The sequence below is a fragment of the Pollicipes pollicipes genome, unplaced genomic scaffold (genome assembly GCF_011947565.3).
Source record: "Pollicipes pollicipes isolate AB1234 unplaced genomic scaffold, Ppol_2.1 Scaffold_3087;HRSCAF=3621_pilon_pilon_pilon, whole genome shotgun sequence".
NCBI classification, from domain to species: domain Eukaryota; kingdom Metazoa; phylum Arthropoda; class Thecostraca; order Pollicipedomorpha; family Pollicipedidae; genus Pollicipes; species Pollicipes pollicipes.
The window spans coordinates 44,178,403-44,191,381 of NW_023596225.1; the positions used below are offsets into that span (position 1 = coordinate 44,178,403).

At 62.1% G+C, this 12,979-nt stretch overlaps 1 protein-coding gene across 1 annotated transcript in view; it reads right to left on the reverse strand.

The window, feature by feature from the left end:
• casp (Fas associated factor casp) overlaps nt 1-12,979 on the reverse strand; it is a 34,412-nt gene that overhangs the window by 15,730 nt on the left and 5,703 nt on the right. The window contains exons 4-5 of the mRNA XM_037211998.1: nt 12,622-12,847; nt 11,062-11,239 (exon numbers count right to left, since the gene is read on the reverse strand). Coding sequence (XP_037067893.1) covers nt 11,062-11,239; nt 12,622-12,847 — 404 coding nt within the window. The remainder of the gene's footprint in view (nt 1-11,061; nt 11,240-12,621; nt 12,848-12,979) is intronic.

A 12,979-nucleotide genomic window follows, 5' to 3' on the forward strand; every position in this document is an offset into this window, starting at 1 on the left:
AGCTGATGGACATGTGCACCTGGAATGTTGGCAAATGCATGCAAATACGACTGCTTCAGAAATGAAATAGCGATGCATGCAATCATGCACCTAAATCCACCCCCAAACCAAGCTAAAAGCATAATTTTTACATAAATATCCAAACCAAAGCCAAAAATACAGCCACGGGTCTCTAAATGAACCAAAGCCCAGCACGCACCGATCGCTAGGAAATTTTAGCCACGCTGCACTTGGTTAATTTGTCCACTGACTAAAAAAAGCGGGCAGAGCACCGTCCAACCAGTGACGCCGCATCGCCAGGGTGACGGGTGCCTCACAACACTACCGCGGGCGCCCGTCCCGTCTCGGGTGGTGGTGGCGGACCACCAGCTGCCGGGCGACGGTCCGGTCGCCGCCGCCCCATCTGGGTCATCTGCGTGCTGCCGGCGCCGTGGGCCTCATCCATTACGCGATGGCGAATGGCTGCAGAGTGTATCAGCGCACAAACAGAGCGGGTCGTCGGAGATAAGCCGGCCGGCGGCGTCTCCCCCCGCCCCCCTTCATCTCCCCTCCCCGCCCTCGTCTGTGGCGTCACATCGGCGCGGTCGCTACTGCGTCACGTAATGCGTTTGCCGGCCGCTCGGAGGTCGTGCGTCTCTAGTTCTGATCACTCGTTCTCCGGTTAGTAGTTGTATCCTTTTTTGACAGGCACGATCACTCCAGTACTTTTCAAAAGGGCTTACGCTCTCTCCAACGCACCGTTTTTGGACAAGTGATCTTCTCCCGGCTGCGTTCCCACTAAGCATTCCTGGCAGTCTGTCCGCAATCACCCGCCAACGAGCGCGACTGGACCGAACATTAAACGGAAGACCCCCACCATTACAAGGACTGCGGTGTGAGTACACCCCACAAAGCCCTCTGGTACAACTTGGGGCGATCCTGTCACCCGTTCGCCGCTCGGGCACGTTGCTGTGCAGCCCTGACCTTTTCCCCATGGCGGAAGTACGGGCCGCGCTGATGTGGGGCCGGTCACGGGCCTCAGGAGCAAACCTTGTACCCGTTCATACATTAAGCGAAGACACCAGCCACCTCTGCGCGAATCGCACCGATCTGCCGACGGTCAACAGCCAGAAAGAGAAAGGGGCGAAAGTGGACGGCTTTCCACGGGACGCCTGCTAAAAACCGGTCTGGTCAACTCTCCCGTCTGTATGCAACTCCAGATAGCTCCATACATTAATCGGGCCCGAGTGTTCACAACAGGTCCCCGGGAGAGCCAGCAGCATCCGTGAACGGGCCCCAAACGGGTCCCCGGGAGAGCCAGCAGCATCTGTGAACGGGCCCCAAACGGGTCCCCGGGAGAGCAGCAGCATCTGTGAACGGGCCCCAAACGGGTCCCGGGAGGCCAGCAGCATCCGTGAACCGGGGCCCCAAACGGGTCCCCGGGAGAGCAAGCAGCATCTGTGAACGGGCCCCAAACGGGTCCCCGGGAGAGCCAGCAGCATCCGTGAACGGGCCCCCAAACGGTGTCCCCGGGAGAGCCAGCAGCATTCTGTGAACGGGCCCCAAACGGGTCCCGGGAGAGCCAAGCAGCATCTGTGAACGGGCCCCAAACGGGTCCCCGGGAGAGCCAGCAGCATCTGTGAACGGGCCCCCAAACGGGTCCCCGGGAGAGCCAGCAGCATCTGTGAACGGGCCCCAAACGGGTCCTCGGGAGAGCCAAGCAGCATCTGTGAACGGGCTCCAAACGGGTCCTCGGGAGAGAGAGCCAGCAGCATCTGTGAACGGGCCCCAAAACGGGTCCCCGGGAGAGCCAGCAGCATGTGAAGGGCCCAAACGGGTCCCCGGAGAGAGCCAGCAGCATCTGTGAACGGGCCCCAAACGGGTCCCCGGGAGGGCCAGCAGCATCCGTGAACGGGCCCCAAACGGGTCCCCGGGAGAGCCAGCAGCATCTGTGAACGGGCCCCAAACGGGTCCCCGGGAGAGCCAGCAGCATCCGTGAACGGGCCCCAAACGGGTCCCCGGGAGAGCCAGCAGCATCCGTGAACGGGCCCCAAACAGGTCCCCGGGAGAGCCAGCAGCACCTCTTGCAGCCGGAGACCGAACTTGGCGGGAAGACTGGCTGGACAACATTCGCAACGCATATAGTCTCATGACAAAATGGCCTTCATTCTCCCGCTTTTTTTCTTAACTTTCTCCCGGCATATAAGCTGGTTATTATGATAACATCACGAATTCCGGCGCGACACACAAGGATGACATGAGCCCGCAAACAAATGCAAAGCACGCAAAGAAACATCGTAGCAGGATATGCATGCTGCCATAAGCCAAAACGACCCGCTCCCTATCCCCTGCAATGCATTCAGATCGCGCCGTCAGGCTGAAATGAGCTGCCATTGCAATGAGCGCGCCATTGCAAACAGAAAGCAATCACCCACAATGGGAAGGCGAGGAAACCTTCCAGTCACCGCGGCAAAACCAGAGCCCATGGCGGCGAGACCCGTAACATCCCACGCTCGTCTGGGTTTTGGGCATGCACGACACAGTCGGCTGCGTAATGCGGCTGATGGTGACAATGTAATATCCAGTTGGTGATAGCAATGATAATTCCCGGCTGACGATAGTAAGGGTAATATCTGACTGATGATGGTAATGATAACATCCGAATGATATCAGTAGTGCTAACATTCGGCTGATCATTTCGATGATAATATCGAACTGATGACAGCCATGATATCCGGCTGATAGCAGTAATGATAATATCCGGCAGTTAATGGTAATACCCCACTGATGATAGCGATGACAACACCCGGCTAATGATAGCACTGATAACAACCGGCTGATGACAGTAGCACGCCGTTTCCGACTCGAGTGTGCTGCCTGAGAGGGCGCCCCTGCCACAACAGCTGACGTGAAGGCCGCAGAGACAGCGACCGCGCCGCTGATGTGTTGATAACCCAACAAAGACTGTGACCCACATTCTTTGAGACGGCGGCGGTGTTCCCGTTCCAAACGCAGCGTTTGTACTGGGCAGTATGACCTGCGGTCTCAGGCGGGTCCATTCGCAGGCCTTCAAAGTTAAAAACGTAAACGAATCTTCGTCCCCTTTCCAAATTACGAAAGTTGTAAAGAGCATTTGCGAGGGATATTATGCTCGTAGACAAGACCGTACTCATTTCTGATAAAACCAGTTCCTTTTCTACACCCGTTCTGCTCCAGATATTCGCAATGGAGTGCGCAACGAGGTCATTGGCTGGCACCGCCGACAGCAGGCTGCAGATGGCTGTCGCTCTTAGAGTGGCCCTTGCGCAACGATGCACAGCTGACTTTATTGGCAATAACACATCGAGACGGCGCGCACAAACCCGGAGCCTAGCCGGTGTTGATACAGCACCGGCCGCCTGCCAAGAACGTAAACAACCGGCCATGGAGACGTCCGCTCCTGGAACGTCCGCATCGTCATCCTCGATGCCCGACTAGAAACGCTAAACCAGCGCTGAAACCGTCCGCCGCCGACGGAGCCTCCGCTGCGCCGGCGCACGGCCGGGGGCTCGCCGAGTGGACCCGCTGCCGAGCACCGGCCAGCGCCGCTGCCGCCGCCGGCCCGACACCGCCCCCCAGTCCCGTGCCGTGGGGCGCGGGCCGCCAGACCCTTCCGCGGCCCGTAAAGCTGGCGGAGCCGGTGGGCCACCCTCACTGCTGGACCGCCTCAGCAGTCGGGCAGGCGGCGGCACTCCCTGTGGCGCACCAGGCGGCGGTGGGGGCAGGAGGCGCGCGGCTCCAGCGAGACGCGCCGCCGCTGCTGCGTGCCGCGGCCGCAGCTGGCCGAGCAGGGGCCCCACTTGCTCCAGGCGGACAGGCGGCACGCCGGCCGCTCAGACAGCTGGACGCGCGAGCTGGCCAGCAGCGGGTTGATGACCTGCATGGAGTCGATCGACGGCCCGTACTGTGGCGACCCGTAGGTGGCCGGGCCGGAGCGCGGCGGCGGCGGTGCGTACTCGACCGGCTGGCCGAACACGTCGGCGTAGCCGCCGTAGCCGTCGCCGCCGGCCGGCGCCGAGTACGACGTGCCGAGCTCGCTGGCCGGCCGCTCGGCCGCGAACGCTTGCTCGCACAGCTCGCTGCATTCCTCCAGCGTCTTGAAATTGTTGTGGTTGCCGCGGCAGCCGCTGTACGTGAACTGGACGCACATGCGCTGCACCTCGTTGTAGTGCCAGCGCTCGAAGGTGCCGCGGCACGAGCCGACGTCCGGCGGCTGGCTGCAGATGTCGCGCGCCTGGTCGCGCGCCACGCTGCAGTCGGGCCGCAGCGGCCGGCAGGTGAGCCGGTCCTGCAGGCGCACGTCGCAGCCGTTCTGCTCGGCCGCCGGCTGCAGGTAGTGGCGGATGCGCACCTGGGTGCCCTCGGGCCCGCAGCTGACCGAGCAGGGCGACCACTCGGTCCAGGGCATCACCTCACAGCCAGGCCGGATGTGCTCCTGCTCGGCGCAGACGGCCTCCTGGCCCACGCAGTCCTGCTTCTCGCGCATCGGCTCGAAGCACCGCTTCACGCCCAGCCGGCTGAGGTAGCTGCGCTGCCGACTGCGCATGCCCGGCCCGCACGTGGCCGAGCACGGCGTCCAGTGCGACCACTCGGTGAGCGCGCACTCCGCCGCGCCGCCGCCGCCGGCGCCGGCGCCATAGCCGGCTCCGTCGCAGGCGATGGCGGCGCGGCAGACGGCCTGGTCTCGCAGGCGGACGCTGCAGGCGCGGATGCTGGCCGCCACTGAGTTGCGGTACAGGCGGCGGCGCGTCTTGAACCCCTCGCCGCACGAGACGGAGCAGGCGGACCAGCCGCCCCAGCTGGTGGTGGCGCAGGCGGAGCGCGGCTCGGTCAGCGCGTCAGCACCGCCGCCGCCGCCGAGGCCGCCGCTGAGACCGCCGCCGCCGCCGAGACCGCCGCTGAGACCGCCGCCGCCGCCGCCGCCGAAGCCGCCGCTGAGACCGCCCCCGATGCCGCCGCCGCCGCCGCCGAAGCCGCCACCGATGCCGCCGATGCCGCCGCCGGCCGCTTCGTCTGGACAGAAGCGATCGTACACACGCTGGCGCTGGATGACGAGCCGCGCCAGCGGCGGAATCTCCTGGCCGCTGGGGTCGTGGAAGGGCGAGTTGGCCGGCCACTTGGACGTGATGCGCTGCACCTTCTGCTGCGGCATGGTCGGACTGCTGCTGGAGAGGTAGGAGACGCCGTTGTTGGTGCCGGCGTCCCAGGGGCGCAGGTTGAGTACCTGCCGCTCGGCCCAGCTGCAGTTGCGCAGACACAGCTCCATGGCCGAGACGCCCACCAGCCAGTCGGGCGACGGCTTGATGCGGGCGATTACCGACGCCTGGTGGTGCTCGCTGTCCACGCGGAACACGGCGAACGTGCGGCTCTGCAGGTTCGGGTACTCCAGGCCGCGCGCCTTGATGATGGTGCGGATGTGGCGGCTGTGGTTCTTGAAGTTCTGCTCCAGCTTCTTGGTGTCGCCCCACTCGGCCACCTGGCGGACGCCCTCCGACGCCAGCCGGCCGTACTCCCAGAAGCGGAAGCGCGCCGAGTGCGAGGCGCCGATGATGTCGCTGAACGCCGTGTCCCACTCGTCGCGCGGGAAGTCGCGCGGGTGCGTGTGGCGCGACCACAGGCCCTCAAACGTCAGCTCGTACTTGGCCTCGTCGCAGGCGCAGCAGGTGTCGAGCGGCGGCGGCTGCTCGTCGCGGTTCTCCTGCACCTGCTCGCAGAGCTCGTGGCTCAGGGAGCCGTCGTCCATGTACCAGACGTCGCGGTGCTCGATGACCGTGGCGCGGAACACGACGCAGCCGGAGCCGGCCGGCGGCGCCGTCCACATCACCGTCACCTCCGTCTTCGGCAGCGTCGACGTATGCGTCACGATGGTGGGGCAGCCGTCAGAGAAGCGCGTCAGCGACTCGCCGAACAGCTGAAACCGGCCGACGCGCTGGCCCAGACCATAGTCGACGGGCGCCGCCGCCTCCACCGCCAGGTAGAAGCCCTCGAACCGCTGCTGGAATGCCTTGGTGTAGAAGCCCACCAGCTTGACGGTGTACGTCTTCTCCGGCTCATACTTGGTGCGGTTGCCGCTGACCACGATCTCGTAGCCGTTGCTGCCGGGCGTCTTGGGCGGCGTGCGACCGTACAGATTCTCGGGGACGCGCGAGCAGCCGCGCTGGCCGCCCGCCGCCGCCAGCAGCGCCGCCAGCACCAGCACCAGCACCAGCCGCCGGGCCATCGCTGCGCTCAGCGCCGACTGGGGCGGCCAGCGGCCGGCCGGCGCATGGCGAGCGGCTGGCCGGCGACGCGTCACTGCCGGCCGGGTAAACAGAGCGCGCGCCGCCCGCCGGCACGCGCAGCCGCCGCGCGCTGAGGCCGGCCGGCCGCGCCGCCGGCGCGCCGCCACCAGGCCTTCGTGACGAGGGGCTTTGCAGCACGCGACATTTGCGCATTGCGGTAGGTCTGGAGTTCATTGGGTAGCGTCTGTATAAGTTGTTCCCAACAGACCTCATTATCGCCACTGTGGTCTTCGGGAAAGATGTCTGACTAGCTATCCGGTGGCAATGGCACGAGTTCCAGAAAGGGCACGTAGTTTCAGCCGACGAACGCGGAAATGCTAGCTGGCAGCTTGCCAAAGCGTCAGCTTGGCTCGCGGCGGCCGTACCGCGACGCTGTATGCACGGCACGTGACCGCCCGCAAAACTATCCGATGCATCGGTACGGAACAACTCGGCTGGTGGTTCCAGGGTCCACGCAACAAACACTGCTTAGCAAGTGGTCTGGCCCCACATCCATACATCCATATCCACCAGGTCAAATGCGTTTTTAAAGAAGCTTTGTTCCGTTTGTTAACCATTCTGTACGGGGTTGCAATTTCCTATCCAGTTTGGGACGGTTCCAGCGGCACTCCCCAGTCTTTGAGATTACAAATGGTCAAATCCGAAGACATCTGTTTTCCAGGTATTTTGGGTATGCTCAGCCACTTTTCTGGGCATGCTTAGCCACTTTTTTCCTGCCTCCCCCCTTCCGCGCCCTCCGTCTTCCACCCGCAACTTTAGGCCTGACTCTGTCCAAACATAGCTAGATGACGCACAGTATAGTAATCCCTCCCGCATGTTCTTGAACAGCACGGTGAGGCCGAGGGCAACAAGTGCACAATCCCGGGTCTGACATTCGCCATGAAAACTGATTCCGAATGGCCTGGTTAAATAACATAATTAGTGACGGACGCTCGTAAAAAATAGCCAGACGAGGTGTGAGCCGACCCAGATCAGACAAAACGCAGCTTCACGCGACGCACTTTGCTGTGTTTCACATCACCCTGCTGTCGGTGCGCCCAGTCAAACAGCAGTGATAAAACGCACCATTCCTGGTCAGCTCCTACGCCTGTGGTTTTCGGCTGCTTCTTTGGCTTGGCGAATGACGACCCACAACATTTTGTTGACCGACATCTCTCCATCGGATGCGTAACGCCGATACATCTCTCCAGCTGTCGGTCGTGCGTGCCGGGTCACTTACTGAACCAAACTGTGCAGGGCCTGCGCAGACGTAAACCCGACTTGTCGAAACCCAGAGACTTTGAGAAGAAACCAGAAACCAGCTCAGGGACTTTCAGAACCTTACACCCTTCGACCAATACGGAATTTCAAACCGAAAAGCGAGTCGCGGTGGCACAGTGCAGGGATGAGTGCGGCCTCCGCCTGTCTCAGCCGGCGAGTCGTCCTCAGCTTATTTCCGATGTAGCGATCCAGCCACTGGCTGTCAGCCATGATCAGCCATGATCAGCCATTGTCGTGATTTTGAATGATCCTCTCTTCTGATGTATGTGTATGTACATGGAAGGGCACCACTGATGTGTGTTCAATCAATCTGGTCGCACTTCCCCGTGTGTAGTTATTCTGCCCATGCAGAAATATCGATACCTCGGTTGCAGCAATCTCGACTGGTTGTCAACATAAAACTTGTGCAAATGTTTACGCCGATCCCTGATAGACCCTGCTTCAGGGCGATGAATGTTGCGCACGTTTTCTCATATCATTTATAGCAATTTCAGGTGGTAAATGCTGGCTTTCAGGCGCCTTGAACATTGCACTAGCACGCAACAGAGGGCTTTCCCACAATATGTTTGACCAAGCCCTTATCATCGCCGTCCGAAGCTCAACAGCCAACCTTGCCTCGGGCCGTGGCCGGGTCCACTCGCCAGACCTGAGGCGCGCCGCCACGGCCGGCCCCAGAGGCCAAGGTCAGCGGGCCGCCCCACCTCCCACTGGTGCGACGCACGCGGCCTGTTTACAGCTGGCACTCGCGGCGGCGGCGGCGGCGGCCAAGCGCGGCACGTACGGCGAGTACGACACGTACAGCGAGTACGACGGCACGTACGGCAAGTACGACGACACGTACAGCGAGTACGACGGCACGTACGGCGAGTACGACAGCACGTACGGCGAGTACGGCGGCACGTACGGCAAGCACGGCGGCAAGCACGGCGGCACGTACGGCAAGTACGGCGGCAAGCACGGCGGCAAGTACGGCGGCGTGTACGGCAAGGTGGACAGCAAGCTGTTCAAGCTGGCGCCGTACTATCCGTTCAACCCGCACATCCAGCGGTACATCAACACGCAGCTGAACTACCACCACCCGCGCAACGAGTGGTCGCTGCGCCACCTGTACCAGGACGCCCAGACGCGCTGCACCATCCGGCTGTGGCGCATCAGCCGGCGCGGCGCGCTCAGCTGCGAGGAGGATGACGACTGCGGCGGCGAGGGCCTCTACTGCCGCGAGCTGCAGGTGAGGGCCAACGGCGGGACGGGGACCCGCTGGACAGTACCGACTGTCCGCGGCCGGGGACGGCGAGGGGAGGGACGGAGGTATGCTAGACAGTGATGACTGTTCGGGGCTAGGGAGTGCGGCGGCGGGGACGGCGAGGGGGAGGGACGGAGGCATGCTGGACAGTGCCGACTGTCCGGGGACAGAGAGGGCGGCGGCGGGAACGGCGGAGGGGGGGGGGGCCGGGGGCCCGCTGGACAGTGCTGACTGTCCTGGGCCGGAGAGGGCGGCGCCGGGGCCGGCGGGGGGGGGGGGGGGGGGGAACGGAGGCACACTGGACAGTACCGACTGTCCGGGGTTGGGGAGGGCGGCGGCGGGAGCCACGGCCGCGAACCAACGCAACAGCAGTCATCTGGCCGGCGGTGGCTGGCAGCCGTCAAGTGACCGTGCCACTGCCTGCTGGCCGGGGCGCACCGTGCCTGCCAAGAACAAGCGCGAGCCGCACGAGGTACTGGCCCGCCGGCTACCAGGTGCAGAGCTCGTTGTCACCAGCCATCCCTACCCAGCGCTATGCGCTGATCACGACACGACACTTGGCGCGCCTTAGACCGCTGCGATGGGTTCTGAGTTGATAACCGTCTCCGGGACCCTCATTTTGATAGTCAAGCGCCGTCCACTGACGCAACAATCTGTGGCGTCAAGGGTCGGTGCGTCATACGCGGCTATGAAGAACGCGAGAAGTCAAGATATGGACAAAAAGTAGAACGGGGTGGTTCAGCCCCCACGGACAAAAAGAGTGCAGGAATGGGGCATTTTGATGTTTCACATCGCAAGGTTATTAGTAAATTTGCGTTGTTGGTCAAAGTTAGTATCCAAAAACAACAATGTCGATCATAATGTCTGCACGGGGTCGGGAGTCGCCCATTTTTCCGATATAAAAGACCGTCAACAGGCGTTGCCCTTGACCAGGCGTTACCACGCAAACAACCACGATATGCCACACATGTTTCGCCTCGCGGCCATTTAGGGAATGCACCACAGGAGTGACGTCACAGGCTACGTCACAGGTCGCGTGAGCGAACCTGAAAAACCGCTTGGGCTCCCAATCGTCACTGAAGAAGAGGCGTCATACAGGCGTCCGCGTACTCCCACCCACACGGACAGCGTTGCCGACGCGTACCCAGCCGTTCCCGTCGACGGCCGCCATCCACAGTGGCCGCCGGACCGGCGTTACAGCCGCAGGGCGCCCTGACTCGCCAGGCGGCCGCACCGGCTGCACCGGCTGCGGCTGTAACGCCGGCCGCCGGACCGGCGTTACAGCCGCAGGGCGCCCTGACCCGCCGGGCGACCGCACCGGCGCCACAGCGGCCGCCCGGACTGGCGTTACAGCCACAGGGCGCCCTGACCCGCCAGGCGGCCGCACCGGCGCCACGCCGGCCGCCGGCATAACCGTGGTGCTCGCCGCCGCCAGGTGTGCCGACTCACCAAGGGCAACGTGTGCTGGCCAAAGCAGCCCGAAGGCGGACCGTGTGAGGGAGACTCGGCCTGCCTGAGCGGCAACTGCGACACCCACCTGGGCGTCTGCCTGCAGCAGGATGGATACTACCGGCGATAGCCGGCGATAGCCGGCCTGGCTCCGACGCTGGCCAGCCCAGCACCGGCGCTGGCCAGCCTGGCACCGGCGCTGGTCAGCCTGACCCCGGCGCTAGCCAGCCTGCCCCCGGCGCTGGCCAGCCTGACCCCGGCGGCGGGCTCAGAAAGCCGGTAAACGGATATCAAGATGCAGCGCGCGCCATAACAAAATGGAACGAAATGCGCCCCGCATGGGGAAGCTGGAGTAGTTTTGTTGATGTGCTCTTTAAATGTGTCATTACGTGTGTGCACATGTGCGTCCAGTTATGTAGGTTAGATCAGCACGCTTTGCGGCCCATAAATGGGCATCAGTGTCGGACGGTGCAACAAATCTTTCAAGTTCAAATAAAGCTTCTCGTCCGGATTTCGACGTCATTATACAGATTACGCAGAATGCCACACAGTGCACTTAACTGCTGACATGCAACAAATGTCAAGTGTTAACCACGACTAAAGCTAGCGCATGTGCATTGCCAGCATCATTTGCATGCTGCTGCATTTCACACATCGAATCCCTCGCGATGAATGATCGCCTTAACGCCGCACAGGAAGTGTAGCGGAGTGCTGCACCGTTTCGTTTAGTGACCCGCCCGCTGCGAACGGGGAGGCTCGGCGTGCGACGATCCGGGGGCGCCTGCCCGGCACCTCCGGAGCGGGGCTCACCTGGCGGCCGAGGTGGAGGCCGTCGCCGGCAGGGCGCCCTGCTGTAGGGTCAGCATCTGGCCGGGCGACAGCGACGAGAGCCGAGCGCCGCCGTCGGCCAGCGGCCGCCCGTCCAGCCGCAGGTCCTGCTGGCACGGAGGGATGTCCGTCTGCGCCTGCAGCACGATCTTCAGCGTCGCTGCAAAAAACGGCGCAAGTGTTGATGTACACACGGTGTAACGGTGGACGTACACAAAGCGTAACGGTGGACGTACACACGGAGTAACGGCGGATGTACACACGGTGTAACGGTGGACGCACACACGGCGCAACGGTGGACGTACACACGGCGCAACGGTGGATGTACACACGGTGTAACGGTGGACGTACACACGGCGCAACAGTGGATGTACAAACGGCATAACGGTGGACGTACACAAGATGTAACGGTGGACGTACACACGGCGTAACGGTGGTCGTACACACGGCGTAACGGTGGATGTACACACGGCGTAACGGTGAATGTACACACGGCGTAACGGTGGGCGTACACACGGTGTAACGGTGGACGTACACGCGGTGTAACGGTGGATGTACACACGGCGTAACGGTGGACGTACGCACGGTGTAACGGTGGACGTACACACGGCGTAACGGCGGATGTACGCACGGTGTTACGGTGGGCGCACACACGGCGTAACGGTGGACGTACACATGGCGCAACGGTGGACGTACACACAACATAACGGTGGACGTACACAAGACGTAACGGTGGACGTACACACGGCGTAACGGTGGATGTACACAGGGTGCAATGATGGGTGCACACACGACGCAACGGTGGATGTACACAGGGTGCAATGATGGGTGCACACACGACACAACGGTGGATGTACACAGGGTGCAATGATGGGTGCACACACGACGCAACGGTGGATGTACGCAGGGTGCAATGATGGGTGCACATACGACGCAACGGTGGATGTACATAGGGTGCAATGATGGGTGCACATACGGCGCAACGGTGGACGTACACACGGCGTAATGGTGGACGTACACACGGCGTAACGGTGGACGTATACACGGCGTGACGGTGGACGTACACAGGGTGCAATGATGGGTGCACACACGACGCAACGGTGTACGTACACACGGCGCAACGGTGGACATTGGGTGGGACGGGCATGGCCGCTGAACCAAACGGATTGTGTTCAGATGGATGATACGCACCGAGTGCAGGAGGACAGGCCGACGCTGCATGCACCGACAGGCCGACATGCACCTTTAACGCTAAGCGAGAGGACGGCCGCGGCGAACCGAGGCCGAGGCCGTGGTGGACCCAGCGGCAACAGGCGCACGTCTCAGGGATGGCAAATTCTCCGAGATTGTCCTGCTTCCTGGTTCGGGTCGTTTTGAAGCATTCAGTTTGCTGCGTTTCAAATTACGTACACACACGCTCAAGTGAAGAGATAGCCTCTGTGAAACTCATGGAAGTGGCGTTGTCGGACTCAGGGGACACCGTGCGGAACGCGCCACGCAAACCGCAGGTAGCTTGGATGACATGCCAAAAACGGTACTTACATACAGTTTCTGTCGATGGGAGTGTGATCTCCAGCACTCTGCCATAGTACATGACTCTGAGGGGCGTCACGTCCACGGGCGACATCGGGTCTGGCGGGTCGACCCCGCATGAGACCGATACGCCCACGCTGACATCTGGCGGGTTATTCAGCTCCTGAATTTGCACGCCATCACCGGCAGGTGGCAGCAGCTGAGAGTCTTGAGGGATGACCCGGTTCACAGCCTCCTGAAAGCGGACATAAACATTAAAACGACATTAAAACGGACATAAAACAGACAAACAGACTCACTTAAGCCAATTTGGGTCGTCTACTGCCCACCTACGAACTAACGAAGCGCAGCATGCACGTGACTACAA